The sequence below is a fragment of the Vigna umbellata genome, chromosome 1, assembly GCF_029865625.1.
Source record: "Vigna umbellata cultivar VRB3 chromosome 1, Vumbellata_1.0, whole genome shotgun sequence".
Lineage (NCBI taxonomy): Eukaryota > Viridiplantae > Streptophyta > Magnoliopsida > Fabales > Fabaceae > Vigna > Vigna umbellata.
In genome coordinates, this window is record NC_142165.1 from 100,382,709 (window position 1) to 100,402,475 (window position 19,767).

General features: G+C 35.8%; 2 protein-coding genes across 2 annotated transcripts; one reads left to right on the forward strand and one right to left on the reverse strand.

Moving 5' to 3' along the window:
- The first annotated feature begins 2,555 nt into the window (after window positions 1–2,555).
- Window positions 2,556–13,531, forward strand: NUDX19 (nudix hydrolase homolog 19). Its single transcript, XM_088105160.1, has 6 exons — window positions 2,556–3,184; window positions 3,574–3,714; window positions 3,809–3,913; window positions 4,314–4,413; window positions 12,548–12,640; window positions 12,997–13,531. Exons 1-6 carry the CDS (start codon window positions 2,699–2,701, stop codon window positions 13,254–13,256), a joined length of 1,185 nt encoding a protein of 394 aa, XP_087961286.1. The 5' UTR covers window positions 2,556–2,698; the 3' UTR covers window positions 13,257–13,531.
- A 422-nt stretch (window positions 13,532–13,953) lies between these two features.
- LOC124837021 (uncharacterized) lies at window positions 13,954–15,539 on the reverse strand. Its single transcript, XM_047312305.2, has 2 exons — window positions 14,631–15,539; window positions 13,954–14,484 (listed from the first exon to the last, which is right to left on the reverse strand). The coding sequence occupies exons 1-2, from the start codon at window positions 15,384–15,386 to the stop codon at window positions 14,194–14,196; spliced, it is 1,047 nt and encodes a 348-aa protein (XP_047168261.1). The 5' UTR covers window positions 15,387–15,539; the 3' UTR covers window positions 13,954–14,193.
- Window positions 15,540–19,767: the final 4,228 nt, after the last annotated feature.

The following is a 19,767-nucleotide window of genomic DNA, read 5'->3' on the forward strand; positions in this document are numbered from 1 at the left end:
TAAATTGAGTCTTATTATTCATTATAATTGAAGGGCTTTAAATAGCCCTAACACTTATAATATTACAAGGAATAAAAATAAAATATCAACTATCTTAAAAATAAAATCTGTTTAATCTATCATAAAATAATATTGTACTTAGATAAACCGAAAATCATAACTACTTATCCCTATTTTATCTCTATCAAATCAAACTAAATATTACTATACCCAGAAACTAATAAAATAATATTTAAACAAAATTATTAATAAAACCCTAAAATTTAAGTTTATCCCAACAAATTCCCCCATAAACTTAAATTCTTTCTTCCTTCGTTCGACTTTCCATGTGCATCATCCTACTCCGGGTTTGCTTCTTTCAATCAAATTTGAGTTCTTCTTTTTCCTTATTACCCTCCTATCTTTTACCTTGGTTGACCTCTTTAATGCTTTGACTGACTTTGTTATGTCCGACTTCTCAATAACCTTAACCAACTCGTTCCTGACCTTAGGCGATTTCTCAACCATCTCTGCCGACTTCTTCATCGGGTTCTTCTCAACATCTTCATCTTCCTCTTCCTTTTCAAGAGTCACCTTCTTCAACTCCTCAAGCTCAACCCATGTTTATTCATAATTTCATTAGCTTACTCTAGAAGTTTTCCTATCCGCTGAATCTCTTCACCTTTTTGTTTGAGTTCTTTCTCCAGGTTTTCCTTCTCCACAATTGTTGCATCCTTTACTAAGATCACTTCATCCATTGTTGGGATTGGGCTCTCCATTTCCATTGCATCCGAGCTCTTTGCCATCAACAGGATTCCACACTCTTCTTCAACATCTTCAGTAACGAGATTCGTCTCCCCTTTTATCTCGGTTTTGCAATACTTTGCAATATGACCAAACTTGCCACAATTGTAGCACTTTGTTGACCTACACTCGTTTGCATAGTGGTCGTACTTGTCACACTTAAAACACTCCACTCTTGACGGATCTCCTCGACCTTTTCCTTGTCCTCGGTCATGCCAATTCTGCTGACCGGTTTGATCTTCATTATCATTACCTCGTCCTCTGCCACCAGGACCTCGGCTTTGAATAATCCGAGATTTATTCGAGGACAACTCCCTCATTTTCATCCATCTCCATATGTTCAAACTCTCTTCTAAGAGCTTGTACTCGAACCTGCTTCACGCGGGTATCTCCTTTGTATGCCACCTTCAGAATTTCCCATGCTTCTTTTGCTGACTTTGCATTAGCTATTTTCTCGAATCCAGATTCATCCACTACATTATACAAAAAGTACAAAGCCGATTTGTCTTTCACTCGTGTCTTTTTCAATGCAGCAATCTAGTTCTCTGTCTGATGCTCATCATCCACGGGTTCATTGTACTCGTCCTCCACTATGTCCCATACATCTTGGGATCTAAGAAGAACCTTCATCTGCAAAGACCAATTGTCGTAATTGGTATTTTCCGACAATTGTGGCACACTCATCCCATTGAATACCTTTGCCATCTCTCACAAAAAAATCAAGCACTCACTTTTTCTCTCACGGTGTTTGATTCTCTCCTCTCTCTCTTTCTCTCTCGTTACTCAGAGCATAAAGCTCTTATACCACTGTTGGAAAAATCTCACGATACACACACTCAAATATTTTCCTGAAATTGAGTCTTATTATTCATTATAATTGAAGGACTTTAAATAGCCATAACACTTACAATATTACGAGGAATAAAAATAAAATATCAACTACCTTAAAAATAAAATCGGCTTAATCTATCATAAAATAGTATTGTACTTAGATAAATCGAAAATCATAACTACTTATCCCTATTTTATCAATACTATTTAAACAAAATTATTAATAAAACCCTAAAATAAGAGATGAATACACACATACACATAGATATCTCCAAAGTGATAAGATATTGTCCGCTTTGGGCCAAGCCCTCACGGATTTGTTTTTGGTACCACTCCAAAAGGCCTTTTAACAATGGAGATTTGTTATGTGTATATAAACTCATGTTCATCTCTTATTTTATGTGGGACTTTGTTTGTAGCCAACATTTACATGAGGTCATTTATAAGATAATAGTTATAATTAAAAAGTTAAAATAATATATATATTTTTAACTTGAATACATATATTATAGTTTATATATACATACATATACATATACATATACATATACACACACACACACATATATATATATATATATATATATATCAATTTTTCATACCTAAAATTTAAATTTACATTCAATAATGACTTAAATTTTAAAAATTTATATTTGTGTTTTTATTTATTTAATTATTTAATTTCTATTGATATTCATTTTAAACTTGGTTGTTAAAAACATGTATTATAAATTAATTTTTATTAAATAAAAAAATTGTATCAAACAATATAGATTCACGTAAAATATTTATTGTTTTAATGTTTTTGTATGGTTTGTAGTGTAGCCAAGTCATGAGTGGGACAGGAAACTGAAAAAAGTGACACGTGTCTCACTATTGATATTTTGCACAACCATTATCATCACTTACCAACCACTTCTAGTCTCCCTTTTGACCTTTCACCTGTCAAAAATGGAAGCAAAACTTGAACTTGTCAAGTTTCTTCACTGCTTTGCAAAATTCTTCTTCCATAACAGACTCTCCCACCAAACTGCGGTATCTCTAACAAGATATTTCTCGCAAAAGCAAGACTTCTCCCGCCACCATGTCCATAAACGTTCACTCCCATGCCTTCGCTGGCAACCCTCTTCTCTCCAAATTGTCATTTTCAGGCCACCCCCTTCCACCCTCTTCAGCTCTTGAAGCGCTCAACGCGAAAATTGGGCTACCAAATACTCATTCGTATCCATCCCTGAGCTTCAAGGTACTACCTTTCAGAAATGGGCGGCTCTTGGCTTCTTCCGAGGCCAGCTCCGGCGACTCGCCGCCGATTTGGCATCTGGGTTGGCTCGGCTTGGACGATCTCAGGGTTATTTTCGACAAGTCCGGTGCCCAGTTGAGTGTGGACTCGTTGGTGTATCTGAATTCGAGTGCAGAGGACGACGCCGTTTACTGGGCAATCGATGTTTCTGCTGAGGTAATTGAATTGGGTAGCAAAACGGGTTTGCGTTTTGTGGAGCTTCGAACGCTCATGGTGGCTACCGACTGGTCGGATTTGCAAGCAATGGGAAGCTTGGCTATTGCTGGTCATGTAAGTTCATTTTGTAACATGATCAAACCACTAAGTATTTTTGTTACATAATATACATTATCACTGAAATAGTTACAAATTCTAATTATATGAAGCATATTAAACAAAAAATCTTATTACTTTGAGAAATAAAATTATAAATATAGTCTATTAAGTTATATTAGAGTTATCAAAGTTATCACTTTAATTGGTGAGTGCCACTCTGCATTTTAGCCAAACATTTTATACTGTAAAATGCGCAATTTCTTAGAGGCGTCAAATTCATAGTTATCTATTTAACTTATTTTAGTTGGCCTTTTATCAAACTATTACTTATATAGTGAATTAGTGTATGATACTGTCGGAGCAATGTCAATGCAACTTCTTAATAAATGGTTTGGCCTAGCCAGGCTAAGGCACTGCTAGAATGGCATAATGTATCACGATTTTGTGGACATTGTGGTGAGAAAACAGTCCCAATGGAAGCTGGACGAAGGAAGCAATGTTCTAATGGTTCATGCAAAAAGAGGATATACCCGCGTGTTGATCCGGTTAGTTGTCTTCTGTTTCTAAGTGTTGATTTGATAAAAGGACGATCAAGTGTTTGATCAATTATTTGTTTGTTGCTTACATGATCTTATGTAGGTGGTCATTATGCTTGTAATTGATAGAGAGAATGACCGTGCTCTTTTGGCTAAGCGACCAATGCGTCTACATCGATTGTATACTTGCTTATCAGGTTTCATAGAGGTACATCTCAACAATTTTAATTTTTAAGACCTTTCATTTTGTAGGGACTCAAAAAGGTTTTCTATTGTTACAGCATTAGGTAGCATAGCTTGGTAAATTGACATTTTTCTGTTTGTGTTCCTTGAAGCTTCCTTTTATGTGGTCTGGAATTCTTGAACTTCCTTTGGTTCTGTAAATTGGTCACTATTATAGGTGCTGACAGACAAAAACTCTGTAATTTTTATCTGTGACAAGTTCAAACTTCTCCATAAAAGGAAAAAAAAATGCTTCTAAGGCCAGGTTTCGTGAGCTTAAGAGTTTTTTTTTTTGTCTGGGGATTGTTTCATAGTTGTTTTCGATTTGATTTTTTTTTCCTTCTATACAAAAATATAATTAGTTTCTATCCCCTTGTTCCATTTAGCCAGGAGAAAGCTTGGAGGAAGCTGTAAGAAGAGAAACATGGGAAGAGACTCGTGTTGAAGTGGGAGAAGTTGTATATCACAGTTCTCAACCGTGGCCTGGTATATCACTTAATGTTTATTAAACTGTAGTCTTTGATAATTTTATCATTTCTCTTTTGTTTGCATGAGAAACATAGGTAACAAGCACAACCAAAAGCTTTTAGAAAATGATAGTCTGGTGATTTATTAAACAGAAGGTTATATGGAGACACATTATTCAACACAGGTGGGGCAGCATGTTAATAATAGATATAGAAAAAGTAGAAGCTTTTCCCCCAGTAATTCATAGGTAAAGACGATCCAGCCAATAATGATAAACTAACATCAACCACATGTCAATGTTTTCTTTTTATAGAACCATTTTGTTCATGTGTATATGGACAAGTTAGGTGATGACATATTCCATACTCACGTAAAACAGTAAAAGCATAGAAATTCTTTAGTTTATCTGTTTGAATGCATTTTAGTTTGCAACCAGTTTTAGTTTCTGGAAAAACTTTGAACAGTTTGAAAACAGATGCACTTGAGATTTGGAGTGTATCAAGTATAGCCAAGTATAACGTGAGAAAGCATCAAGAAATGGAATGTAATAACGAGTTAGGAGCAGATCCTCATATATCAATAAACACTGATTGTAAAGGAGCAGTGTAAACAGTGTTTGATCTAGAAAACGGAAGCTGATGTGACTTAGCAAGAACACACGATTCACAAATAGTATTCGGTTTATTACAAGATATATTGCAGTAAGCACACTTTGAACAACATTGGATGATGCATAGCCAAGTCTTGAGTGCCAAAGAGTAAACGTAGATTTCACAGGTTTATAAGTAGCAGAGTGCACATAGTATTTGTTTGCATATATAACAGAAAGGGAAATCATATAGGGCATCTTTAAGATTTCCATGTACAATTATCTCCTGAGTTGCCTGGTTTTTAACATAGCAGGTGTTAGAGTGAAATTCAAAAAAGACATTATTATATTTCGCAAATTTAGATACACTCAAGGTTCTTCGTAATTTCCGGAACATGCAAAGGATTATTAAGCAAGATTGATGATTGTGTGAGTGGAAACCTAAAACGTGCAGTACCTACATACATGACAGATGCGCATACCTGAGCCATTTCCAAGTTGTACAACGTCATTGCAGTTGAAGACGTGTGTTTTGCTGAAAATATTAGCATGATTGGTAATGTGATGTGTGGCTCCACTATTACATGAGAGAAAAAGTTGAGAGGAGTTAGCTGTTATAGAAGTAGAATTGTCTTGTTCATACCGGTGCCAACAGTCCAGAGCATTATGACCATTTTTTCCAAATATTTGATGTTGGAGCCGATTCATGTGGTTAGTATTATGTGTTGTTGAGTTTCTGGTATTGTTTCTGAAAGAAGACCTTGAGTTTCTGTTGTTAAATCTGAACCTGCTATTAGTGTAAGGGCAGAAATGGAAAAGCACAAGTGGTAAGGGTAAAACCGAGAAAGCACAGGTCAGAGATAGGATTAAGTGATAATCCCACGTGCAAGAAAGAGAAAGCTGAATCAGAGACTTAGAGAGAAAGAGAGAGCGAGAATGAGAGCTCGAGAATGGAGAAAACTAGGGTTCGTAACCCTTGCTGGAAAAGCAGAGATGAAGGTGATCAGAGTAGAGAGAAAATGAAAGCAAGCACACATACAAGGTACTGAGTAACATCTGAACTGTTTTTGTTTATTCTAACACTCCTCCTAAACAAAAACGTTTAGTCGAACAAAAACTAGATTTTTCTGAAGAAAAACACTTGTTTCACCGATTCAATCGGTGAAAATTCTTCTCCTGTGATTCTGAGCACTTTCCACCGATTAAACTCGGAGAAAGCTCTTCCTAGGTAGATTTCATCCTCTCCGGCGGAAACCCTAGGTTTTCGTCCTCCTCCTGGTGCGATCTTCACTGATCTCAGCTCGCACCATCCCAATCTGCTTTCTGAGTGACTGAAAACGCTCACTTTTGAGTGCTTTGGTGAGTATATCTGCTAGTTGGTCTTCGGATCTGCAGTGTACTACATCCAGTCTACCACTACTGACTTGTTCTCTGATGTAGTGAAATCGAGTCTCGATATGCTTGCTCCTGCCGTGAGATGCAGGGTGCTTAGCAAGATCTATGGCTGACTTGTTGTCAACAAGCAGCCTCACTCTTCCAGTTAGCTCGATTTTCAACCCTTCCAATAAGAATCCCAGCCAAGTTGCTTGGCAAGTAGCTTCACAGGCAGCTATGTACTCTGCCTCACATGATGACAAGGCAACCACTGGTTCCTTTCTTGAACTCCATGAAATTGGTGTTCCTCCCATGAAGAAGATATAACCAGCAGTGCTCTTCCTATCTTCTTTATCACCACACCAGTCTGCATCTGAGTAAGAAGTGATTTGCACTTCTTCCCCAGTCTCTCCTCTTCCCAACAGTATTCCATAAGAGTGAGTGCCCTGCAAGTATCTTAGAATGCGTTTGACAGCATTCAAGTGTGACAATCTGGGGCATTCCATATATCTACTCACCACTCCAACACTGTAACTCAAGTCAGGCCTTGTGTTACAGAGGTATCTCAAACTTCCAACAATACTTCTGTAAGATGTTGGATCTACAGCTTCTTCATCTGGCTCCTTCTCAAGTCTCAACCCCACTTCTGCTGGGGTGTTGGCAGCATTGCAGTCAACCATTTCAAACCTTTTTAATAAGTCTAGAACATATCTGGACTGATGCATCACAATTCCACTTTCAGTCTCAGTAAATTCTATCCCAAGGAAATAGCTGAGCTTTCCCAAGTCACTCATCTCAAACTCACTCAGCATTTGAAGTTTGAAATCTGAAATCAACTCCTCACAGCTCCCAGTAACTAATAGGTCATCAACATATAGGCATACAATTAACTTCTCTTGTCTGCCACTGTGTTGGCAGCTCTTCACATACAACCCGTGTTCTGATACACACTTCTCAAAGCCAATACTGTTCATGAACCCATCAATTCTCTGGTTCCAAGCTCTTGGAGCCTGTTTAAGCCCATAGAGAGCCTTTCTCAGCCTGTACACCTTGTCATGCTGCCCTTTAACCTCAAATCCCAGTGGCTGTACAACATATACTTCCTCTTCCAGCCTTCCATTTAGAAAGGCTGACTTCACATCCAACTGGTGTAGGGACCAGTGAAATTTAGTAGCTAGAGACACCACCAACCTGATTGTCTCTACCCTGGCCACAGGAGCAAAAACTTCACCATAATCAACTCCAGCCTTTTGTAGAAAACCCTTAGCAACCAGCCTTGCCTTGTGCCTTACTACAACACCTTGTGGATTTATTTTTGACTTATAAACCCACTTTAATGCTATGGGCCTCTTATTAGAGGGCAGATCAACCAACTCCCAGGTCTGATTTCTCTCTATAGAGTCAATCTCTTCCTGCATTGCCTTATACCACCTTTCATCCTTCACTGCATCATCAAATTCAACTGGTTCTGCTTCTGCTATTAAAGCAAAGTGAACAAAGTTACCTTCTGATGTGAGTGTGGCCTCATAGGATAAGTCATAGTCTCTTAGATGTGCTGGCAGTTGTGAAACTCTTGATGACCTTCTCCTGCTGTCATCTCTTCTCTCCCCTGTCTCCACTGTTTCCACTGTTTCCACTGTTTCCTCTCCAGCAGTGACATCTTCCAGATTAATGGTTGATGCTTCCTGCTCACTTGTCTCCCACTGCCATACTCCAGCTTCATCAACTACAACATCTCTACTGATGCAAACTGCTCCTCCTATAGGATTATACAGTTTGTAACCTCCAGTGGCATTGTACCCAACCAAAATCAGTGGCACTCCCTTGTCATCCAGCTTCTTTCTCAACTGGTCAGGTATATGCTTGTAGCATATAGATCCAAAAATTTTCAGATGCTTAACATCTGGTTTCACCCCTGTCCAAGCTTCCTCGGGTGTCAAGCCATTTAGTCTCTTTGTTGGAGACAGATTAAGGACATATGTGGCTGTCAACACAGCCTCTCCCCACAGAAAATTAGGCAACTTTTTACTCTTCAGCATGCACCTAACCATATTTAATATGGTTCTGTTTTTCCTCTCTGCTGCACCATTGTGCTGTGGTGTATAAGGAGGGGTAACTTCATGCACTATCCCTTCCTTTTCACACAACTCTTTAAACTCAGTGGAGGTATACTCTCCTCCTCCATCTGTCCTCAACACCTTAATCTTCTTCTCACACTGCCTCTCAACAAGAGATTTAAATTTCTCAAATGTCTGCAGCACCTCCCCCTTTCTCTTAATCAAATAGACCCAACATTTCCTGGTCCAGTCATCAATAAAAAGTAGAAAATACCTGCTGCCTCCAGGTGTTTCTACTTGGATAGGGCCACACACATCTGAATACACCACTCCCAATTTTTCTGTTGACTTCTGGGGTAGGATTTTCTGAAAACTGCCCCTGGTCTGCTTGCATTGGACACACTCCTTGCAAACTGTTTCAGGAATTTCCACTTTAGGCAAGCCACTCACCATATTTTTCTGGCTTAACAGTGATAAATCTCTGAAATTTAGGTGTCCAAATCTGAGATGCCATAGCCATTCTTCTTTATTTTCTGTTGCAGTAAAACAGTGATGTTTTACTGCACTCATTACCACCCGAAAAGTTCTGTTTTGTGACAGCTGGGCCTGCACAATCATCTTCTTATGCTGATTGAAAATGCTGAGACAGTTATTCTCCATTTTCATCACATATCCCTTCTGTAACAGCTGTCCCAAGCTTAGCAGATTCGTTTTCAGCCCTGGTACATACAGTACCTCTTCAATTATCACTTCTTTCCCTTCTGCATCTCTCAGAACAACTCTCCCAGATCCTTCTGCAGTCAAACTCCTGTCATCTGCAAACCGGATCTTCCCTTGTGCAGCTCCTTGCATTTTCACAAACCAGTCCTTCCTCCCTGTCATATGGGTAGAGCAGCCAGAATCCAAGTACCATGTTGTGCTCTCTGGCTGCTCCTCTCCTGTGTTGGCCATCAACATCACAGCCTCTGAATCTGACTCCTCCTCCTGGGCCAGATTAGCCCTCTTCTTGGGTTTGTTTTTAGCACCTTCCCCTTTCCAGCACTCTTTTGCATAATGCCCAAGTTTTTGGCAATTATAGCATTTCACTTTCTTCTTGTCAAACTTCCAATCTCCTCCAGTTTTCTGGTTTTTCACTGGTGCAGATTCACTGGAATCTTCCCCTTGCTGTTCCTGTGAATCTTTACCTTTCTTGCTGCCCTTATTCCACTTTTTGAACCCCTTTTTCCCTTTAAACTGAGATCTGGCCTGTAGGGCCTGTTCTTGGCACTGCTTGCGCTCATTGATGCGATACTCATGAGCTTCTAATGAGTGCAGCAGCTCCTCAATCTCCATAGACTCCAGATTACGTGCTTCTTCAATAGCCACTACAACATGATCAAATCTGGGGGTTAGAGTTCTTAGGATCTTGTCAACAATGTACTCATCCGAAATTGTATCCTTGCATGCTCTCATTTTATTCACCAGTTCTTGGACTTTGTCAAAGTATTCTGCCACAGTTTCACCCTCATCCATGATCAGAATCTCAAACTGCCTCCTTAGGGCCTGTAATTTCACTTTCTTGTTTTTATCTCCATCACCATACATCTTCACCAGAATGTCCCACACTTCCTTAGCAGTAGAAGCCTTAGAAATCTTGTTAAAGATCTTTGGGCTGACACATTGATACAGCAAAAATCTGGCCTTGCTGTCCAATTTCACCTGCAGTTTATAACTTCTTTTCTCCTCTTCAGTAGCTCTTTCACTCAACTCTGGTAACCCATCTTCTATAACTTCGGACACATCTTGAAAACCAAAGATGGCTTGCATCTTGATGCGCCAGTCATCAAATAGTTTCCCATCAAATACAGGCAGTTGCCCCTGTATTCCTCCAATGCCTGCCATCACTTTCTTGCTAGCTTCTTGATTTACCCACACACAAAGGAACCTCCTTTCTCCACTTCCAATCACCAATCACACACCCACTGTACACACCAGAACCAACAAGCACCTATGCTCTTGATACCATATTAGTGTAAGGGCAGAAATGGAAAAGCACAAGTGGTAAGGGTAAAACCGAGAAAGCACAGGTCAGAGATAGGATTAAGTGATAATCCCACGTGCAAGAAAGAGAAAGCTGAATCAGAGACTTAGAGAGAAAGAGAGAGCGAGAATGAGAGCTCGAGAATGGAGAAAACTAGGGTTCGTAACCCTTGCTGGAAAAGCAGAGATGAAGGTGATCAGAGTAGAGAGAAAATGAAAGCAAGCACACATACAAGGTACTGAGTAACATCTGAACTGTTTTTGTTTATTCTAACACCTGCCTCCTCTATTTTGACTAGATGAAGATCGGTTAAAATTTCTTGAAGAATTATTCGAGGTGGAAGCAACATTTGCTTGCACTCCTGTTGTTCTTGGAGTCGGTGTCTGTCAAATCTTTCTTCTTGGGCTAATAGAAGGGCTTCAATATCTTGAACGCTGTGAGGATCGATTTTTGAGGTCACAGACGTGACAAAACTGTCAGTCTTTGGATAAACCATCTAGGATAGCTTCAATATGGTCATCGGGAGTAATAGGACACCCAACAACAGCAAGAGTGCCAACTATTTTCTTGATATCAAGAAGATAGGTGGTAACAAATTTGTCTTTTTTGGTTTAGTGGAGTTGGATTTTGAGTTTTTTTTTTTTACTTTGGTAGGTGTTTGACTGGCATAGTAGGTGTTCAGCCGATCCCGTATCTGAGAAGACATGAAGTTCCACCGTCTTGGTGAGGATAGGCGTGATCATAAAGCCAGCAGCCAGGCAACTAGCAGGTGATCTTGAGAAATTATATTGTTTGCAACATCCGTATCGTTGGAGAAGCGTGGAGGCACACAAGAACCATCCAAGAAGTGCATAAGATTGAGGCCCGGTGGCAAGAACTTGTTGCCAAATCAAGTAGTTGTTTGTCCTCATCCAATTTGAGATTGATAGGGGGTATTGAAGGTGTGGGGAATAAAGGAAGAACGGTCAATTGTAAGAAGAGGAGTGCTAGTAGTGGAGGAGGAGGAAGAAGTCATTGTGACAAAAAAAAGGCTCTAGATACCTGAAAGATGAAAAGAAAGAAAGGAGGTGAAAGAATAAGGTTTTGCATTATCAGAAATTGATTAAAAACTACATCCGAACCCTGCACCAAAGACGTCTATATATTCTGGTTTTTAAGATAATCCATGCATGTGTCCATGCATATACAAAGTTACGTAATAAGGTTTTTTAGTAAAAGCATATTCAAATATATATTATTTGAATATGCTTTTATTTGTATGGTATTAACTAGGGCTGAAACAAATTGAGTTAAGCTAAGCATTTGAAGCTCAAGTTTCGCTATAGAAAAAACAAGCTACTTGAGTTTGGTTGATTTCTAATTTAGTGTTCATATTTGTGATTGAAAAGGAAAAGAAATTGAAATAGAATTTTTTCTTTTCTTTTCATAATTCATTTTGGGGTAACTTTAATGATTTTATATAGTTTTTATTTGCATATTAAGTATGATAATTTCTGGATACATAATGCCCCTTTCCTCACAAGTCAAACTAAAATTACTTGGTCAACATATTAATTCTATGTACACATTCATGCATGCTGATAAAAAAAAAATGTACACACTCATGCACGTGTAGAAGGGCTATTCGTGAGCTTTTGACATCGAGCTTTGGATTAGAAATCTTAGCTTCAGGTACAAACTTACAAATGAACTTGGTCTAGCTTGAAAAAGCTCAAATAATTCGAACTTAATTCATTTAGATACCTGTTGGATTAACAATAGGAACTGACCCTGTCCATTTTTTTACACCTTACTTTAATTTGGGTAGCTGCATGTGGCTAATGGAGAACATGAGTGAATTCTTGAAATTAATTGCTGGTAGTTCTGTGGTGGTTTGAACATGTTCAAAGTAAATAAGAACTTGGTGATATATCTTAACTATGTTTGAAATTCTTAATTCTTCTCACACGCGTGGGCAGCTTTCAGAAGTTAACTACAGGTGAACATAATCTCATGTAATGATGAATTAACATAATTCTGTGTATTTTACCATTTTCCTTATTAGTTTTTGTAATTATATTTATCCCCTTATTGTCTATTAATATCACAATTTTTATTGTTTTTTGTTTCCAGTTGGACCAAGTGGCATTCCATGCCAGTTGATGGTTGGGTTCTTTGCATATGCAAAATCACTTGAAATAACTGTGGACAAGAAAGAGTTAGAAGGTGCATTGACCTCGCTTCTATATACTAGAACTTAGCTCTGATACTGTTTTCTTTTTTTCTTATTTCCCATTTATTTATATGCATGACTTGAAATGGTGAGTTAGTCTGTAAAACCTTATTTGTGAGACAGATTTAGGTACAACGTTTGTATGTTTGTGGAGTGGCTGATTTCTCAGTTTTACACGTGTCACTTTTGTATGAAACTTCAACTGCACCATATCCGTATATATGGTGTATGCAATGCAAGTATTTTCCTTGAGTTATGAACTTATGCACAGATAATTTCAGTTTATCTCAATTTCTTTTGTTTGGTTTATTTAATTGGCAACAACTGATTCCGCAACTTGCTTTTCTAGATGCTCAGTGGTACAGTAGAGAAGAAGTAAGAAATGCATTGACGTCTGCTAAATACAAGGAAACCCAAAGAACTGCAGCAGAAAAGGTCGAGCAAATATGTAAGGGACTAGAAGAGAACAGAAGCTTCGCTTCGGATTTCAACGTGGAAAGTGCTGGTGAAAATGCTCCAATAGTTTTCCCTGGACCCTTTGCAATAGCCCATCACCTTATTTCTTCTTGGGCATTCTCGGATAAAAATGTCGTGCATCACTCAAAATAACCCATCAGTTCTTTGATAAATTCAGAAACTCTTTTTCAAGGAGCCTCTGGAAATAAAATTTGCTATTATTGTTAAATATCTTTTTATCCCCAATAATATAGAGGGGTTCTGCTGCTGGTGATGATATTTTATCGTCAAACTGTTTTTAGATTCTGCAGTCTTGGAATTGAAGAGCTCGACTTTTGATTTTGCATTATTCGTTCACGTACTACTCATATGGTCTATTACCAACGATCTTATTGATATTATACAAGACCATTTACTTGTTATGGTTTCATGATGTTTCTTTGATTACCTTGCAGTTGATCTTAAATTTTGTTTTACCAGAGTTTTGGAGGTTTGCATTTAGTAATGCCCTTATGTTGTGCGTAACCTACTAGGCTTATTGTACGCCATGTGATTGCTTTGCATGGTCGATAGGAATCCCTTATGCAATGACAAAGTCGAATCTTTTTTGGATGTTCCGTCTTGGAGAGGTCGTTGAACTCCAAAATTCAACAACACTTGTGTTGCGGAAGGTGGAGATTAAAACATTGCATTCCAACACTTTCTAGCTTTCTCAAGATTGGAAACGACAAATATCAGAATGTGATACTCTGCTATATCTAAGAAACATAAAATAGGCATCATCGTGATTGGCAAATGGCGAACACGGAGTGATTTCACGACATATCATAACTTAAGTGGCTGCTACGGAGATACCAAGAGAATTTTATTGCATACAAAGGCACGCCAAAATCTGCAATATGAAGTGCAGATGAGCTACAACTATCAAGTTATCAAATTCTATTCTAACGACAGTTCCTCGTTTTATTCCTCTGTCTATCAAAGAAAGATGCAGTGGCAAAGGAGAAATTCTATCTACATGAAGCCATGTTTCTTTTTCTTTTCACATAGATGAGCCAATCACTATGGCAAGCTTTCGGAAGAAGGGATACTATAATTTCTTGTGCACCTTTGCCGTTGTTTCTGCCCAATGTATAATTGACCTTGCCAAAGCATCCATGGGGTCTATACATTTCCTGAGAAGAGGATCATTGTGAGGGAGAACCCCCAGCAAATCATCAGATGCCAGAAGCACCAGGTTTACTGCCCTAACCAAAAGAACATGGATTGCAATTCTCAATAAATTCCTTGCCCCTTCGATGTCCTTTCTGTACAATGCTTCCATTGCAGGAACCAATACATGCTCCTCGGTATCCTTATCTAGCAACACTACTTCAAATCCCTGCAGATAAATTTTACCATCATTTACACAATAAAATTCAATCTGGTACGCCAACAAAAGTACCGAAAGCAACCGATAGTATTGAACTTGCGAAGTGTTTGGATTGTTTGTTACTTTCTGTTATTAACACGAGTCATTATGAATACCTGACTTTGAAGCTTGTCCTGGTAATAACTAGCTACAAAAGCGGAATCCGTAGTCAGCAGTCCAATCCTCACAGTATAAGCAGCATGGATTGGTTTCAACTTGGCGTTCTTGAGTTCCATGGCCACACAATCACCAACATGAAGAAATGGTAGGGAACTATCCTCAGAAATTTCACTGTGCCACGCATGTGAGAGATGGCAAGGCATGGCCAATCCCTGAGCTCCAGACTGCTGAAGAAAATTCCTTTTGCATCTCAAATTCTCAATCACAAGGTCCTGATTCAATTTGATACGATCGATTCTGCTTCTTGCAGAAGGGAGAGGACCACGAAACGAAAGCACTTTGCTTAGCACAGAATCACTGGAAACAACGAAAGGTGGGCATTCCCTACCATTTCTTGAACCCCAACAAGCAAGCTTCTCCAAGAAAATCAGAGTTGATAGAACTGACACTCCTCCTATAACACCAACAGTGTTCGGTTGGCTTAGCAGAGAACCAGAGCTTTCACATCTCATAAGAGAACTACCTGGCTCTGCATATTTTCCATTCTCTTCAGAAGATAACTGTAAACCTGTGCTTAAATTTGATTTCGCTCTGCACCGAGTCTGAGTCCTCTTTCTAAAGGCATCACCAGTAAGAAATGGAGGGTGATTTAGTGTCTGCAGAGACATCAATATGCCCCTCTCTAGCATCTCTAGCATCCCAGTTTCTATGAAAATATTTTCTCCTCTAAATGGCAAGCGTCTATTTACCATCACCAGTGAAAAGTCGACAAGTGCTCAAGAAAGTTGTCACAGTCACGTCACTAAATACCAGGACCCTGTTGCTTGGGTTTTCATGGTTTCGGTGTTTGGCCTTTGGCAAACCTATAGCAGATTTTAAAGCCGAATCAGCAAGAGCACAAGCTGACATCACTTTCTATACCAGATTCTCCAGAACAAAACAGAATCTAGGACAAAAGGACAATATTCAAATAACCAAAATGGATCTTATATATAAGGTGTTATTTTTATATACTCTAGTAACCAATAATTGATGACATGTAAAATGCAAAAGGGTAGGTAACTTAGTAAAAAGTAACAACTAGCTTCCAAAAAAGTAACAAGTAAAAACACCACCCTCCAACATTGCCTTGTTTAGGTCTGTAGTACGAAATTTAAGGTACTACTCCGAGAGTGTTTTGGATGAACCAACACAGTTATCATTTGTGTGAGACTAAATCCTTTAGGATGTGATTGGTATGGTTGAGAAAGATGGAGAGCAAAATAATTGATTTGTGTGTTTGGTAAAGGGGAGAAAGAATAAATAATCTGTGGGACTAAGTATATTACTCTCACATGTTTTATATTTTTTTTTTATTAAATCAATCAAATTACATCATGTTTAAAATATTCTCTCTTTATGATCGTGTGATAATACATTTAATTTTATTCTCTTAATTTTGTTATTTTCCTTCTATTGTTATTTTCTAAAAAAATCCAAATTAACATTAGATTTTTTATATTTATTATTAGTATTGGCTTTTTCCAAGTTTCCGGGCTAGTACATTGTAGACCGTTGAGGAGATGAATGAATGCGATAGATGATGGATCCAATAAAACTACTCTAAGTTGTAATCTTTGAATCGACGACATGTGATCCGTCATGTCACAACTTATTTGTTTCACTGAATTATTAGATATTATTTGTTTCTTTGTACAATAGCACGGAAGACCATAAATACTTGACGCGCGTCTTTAGTGTTGTTCGATTATAATTAGGCACATCAAATCCATTTGCCATTCCTCCTCCGTTTGTTCCATATGCTCCAGCCAATGAAACACATTATAGTTCTTTTCAAATTTAAAAAGGAAAAAGTTCATTTGTCTCATGCTCAATGATTGTCCCCACTCCCCTAATTATTAGTTTGCAATTTTGTTCAATAAATGTCTCTCTCTGCCTGCATATTATATTTATATATATAAGGAAATAATAACATGTTAAATTAAAATTTTGATGGATGGAAAATTATTTAATTAGTTAAGAGACTATTAGATCATGGTGTAATAAAGAGGTAAATGAGGGTAGAAAATAAAATTGTTTGAATGGATGAAGAGTGAGTTTAAATTTTGTAATAAATTTTTATTTATGTGATCAAATAAATGTGATTATATATGATATATTTAGAAAAGAATAGAAAAACTATAAAGTGAAAAACTTCACTTCATGATATTTTTTCTTTTTCCTTCACAGGTCATTTCCTTCTTTCATTTTTCTGATCACACTGTGTTGAAAATTTGATCACAATTTTTTTTTAGATTTTGAGTTGTTTTAATTGAAATAGTTGAAAAAAGTAATCATTCAATCTTAATTTACTTTATATTGAATTTTTGTTTTGTTTGAATGTTTAGTGTTAGGTTTTTAATTTATAATAGCTCTCAATTTGAAATTTTGGTTTGAAAAAAACTCACGAAATACATTAAAATAATAATGAGACATGAATTCAACTCGTAAAAAATTGAGAACACCTTTTACCGAAGATATTAAGATAATAATTTTATGTGTCTTCTTTCTTGTATGATTTAGATTTAATTTGATTTTTAACAAATTAATGTCTTAATTTATATTTATATAATTATGACATCTTTCTTAAATTTTGACATTGAAAAAAGAAAATGTATTTCCTTTTAAAATTTAAATAATAAAATGATGTTTGATTTATTGTGATTTTTATTTTTTACAAAAAAAAAAATTAATTAATATTTATATTTTATATGAATATACCTCTTCTTCGACGAAAATGAGATAAAATATTTTATTTCTATTAAATATAAGTTAATTTTTATTTCACATAAATATCAAATAATTAAACTTCCATCCTTTTCAAATTCAAATTATTTTTTGTAAATTTGACTTTTAATCTAGTTATAAGTTCAGATGCAATCTCTTCCATCTTCACATCAAAAAAATATAACTTACCATCAATTTTGCCATAAGTTATAACTTTTATACTCTCCTATTGGTTACAAAATTATGTTTTCATGCATAATAACTAATAATGTAATGCTTGATGAAACTTATATTATTGTAATTTATTTTTTTCTCTAAATATAAAATTTTATTATTAAATTACTTTAATAGAAAAATAATTTGAGTGTATAGAATGAAGTCTTTTTAGCTAAATTTTTTATTATCAGGATCTAATCGATTATATATATAGTTATAGTTATAGTGACTATACATATTTAGGAGATATCATCTATAATAATATATAAAGAAAATGATTTTTATATTTGATATTCCTATCTTTTAATTATATTTTAAAATTAAAAATGAAAATAAGTCATCTATAACTATACACATATTACCCATCACTCCCTTATTTTAACAATACAATATTACAAATCACATATTATTAATTCTATTTTCTTTAGGAAATAAAGAGATAGGAAGTATACCTTATATATTAATGTGAAATGATTCGAGCTTGTACATATTTTTTATTATTATTTAGAATTACGAGAATTTTACAGAAACTTGTAGAATTAGAACACGGGATCTACCACTCACTTGTAAGACTCAAGAAGGGTGAAAAGATACTCAAGTGATCACAACTAAAATACTCATCTAATTTAATTGGTCATTGGATTCTAGTAAATCAATTTAGAAAATGTGACTAAGCAATAATTGATGAGGTAATAATCATAAACCAAGCTCATCATTTGAGAGTGCTTGGAGCGGGACATGATTGTTGGAAACAACTATGAAGCAATGACACTTGGTTGTTTCTTATTAAAGTTATAAAGTTCAAGAATATCACATCAAGGTTACAAGTAATGTTTGAAGATTATAATTTATACCAAATATCACAGGTTCAAGACTCACATGTCCACGGTTGAAATTAAAAATAATAAAACAATACTATTTATTAAATAACATTGTATTTTTCTACCATCATAACTTAATGATACTAAAAAGCTAAAAGTAAATATTTTATCAGTTTCCAACATTCAAAATACATAAAAATAATATATATCATAATATTTAGATTTAAGATTCAACAGTAACGTTAACAAATTCTTGGGAGGAAAACAAAAAATACTGCACGTCTATTTTATGTTTTTAAAGAGAAATAAAATAAAAGAAGCGCTTTAAACTATTTTTTCTTCTTTACTATTTTTTTCACCTATTTTTTAAACAATTGAATTAGAAAGTAATTGTGAGAAAGTAGAAAATGGTATAAAAAATAGTGGTGATTTTTAGAAGAGAATGCTATAATATTTTAATAATAAAATATTTATACTATATTTTCTGTTATTTATTAGGTAAATTTCATTATTTTTTTACATTTTCTAAACTTTTTTTATACTCTTTCTCTATATTTCTAATCTCAATCTCTGTCCCTTTGAAAATCATAAACTGTAGAATTGTTTGTGATGAGGAGTTGTAAGCATTCATATTATCAAGGAGTCTAAAAAAATAATTTCTTTTTTGTTCTCTTTTGAGATATGTTAATTCTTTGGATTGTTTGTAAGCAGTTAAACATATGATTCAAAGATGCTCTTAGTGAATTTCTTTTGTTTTATGATCTCGATGATATATTTAGATTTTTAATTTGAGATCTTTATTGTCAAGTTAGATTATTTTGTATTAGATAAAGCTCTATGAAACATCTTTGAGGGAAATGGTTGTTTTTTCTTTTGTTTTATGATCTCGATGATATATTTAGATTTTTAATTTGAGATCTTTATTGCCAAGTTAGATTATTTTGTATTAGATAAAGCTCTATGAAACATCTTTGAGGGAAATGGTTGTTTAATCAAGATAAGAGAAACTAATCTTAATTTTTGTACATTTGAATTTCATTGTTTGATTTGGTTGTTTGGTTCTTTGTATGCTGATGATTGAATTATTATATTATTTTGAAGTTATCTTGGCTAAATTAAGTGAGAAAATGTATGATTGTGTGAAGTTGTGTTTATTGATGAAATGATATTTGATGTTGTGAATTTGGGATTTATCCAAAGCAGGGTATCCTTAGTTTAAATGGCTCATTTCTATCAATTTGTATTCTTTATGACTTGTTCATAGAAGGAAAACTTCCATTTGAGCTAAAGATATCATTGATTATGTATATTTGTGTGTCTGTGGTAATGT

What these genes read in the sequence shown, in the direction of transcription:
- NUDX19 (XM_088105160.1), top strand. Translation starts at nt 2,699, where the DNA reads ATGTCCATAAACGTTCACTCCCATGCCTTCGCTGGCAACCCTCTTCTC. An exon ending in GCTTGGCTATTGCTGGTCAT is followed by an intron (nt 3,185 to 3,573) that starts GTAAGTTCATTT and finishes TGGCCTAGCCAG; the next exon opens with GCTAAGGCACTGCTAGAATG. An exon ending in GGACAAGAAAGAGTTAGAAG is followed by an intron (nt 12,641 to 12,996) that starts GTGCATTGACCT and finishes TTGCTTTTCTAG; the next exon opens with ATGCTCAGTGGTACAGTAGA.
- LOC124837021 (XM_047312305.2), bottom strand. Translation starts at nt 15,386, where the DNA reads ATGGTAAATAGACGCTTGCCATTTAGAGGAGAAAATATTTTCATAGAA. An exon ending in AGGACAAGCTTCAAAGTCAG is followed by an intron (nt 14,485 to 14,630) that starts GTATTCATAATG and finishes ATTTATCTGCAG; the next exon opens with GGATTTGAAGTAGTGTTGCT.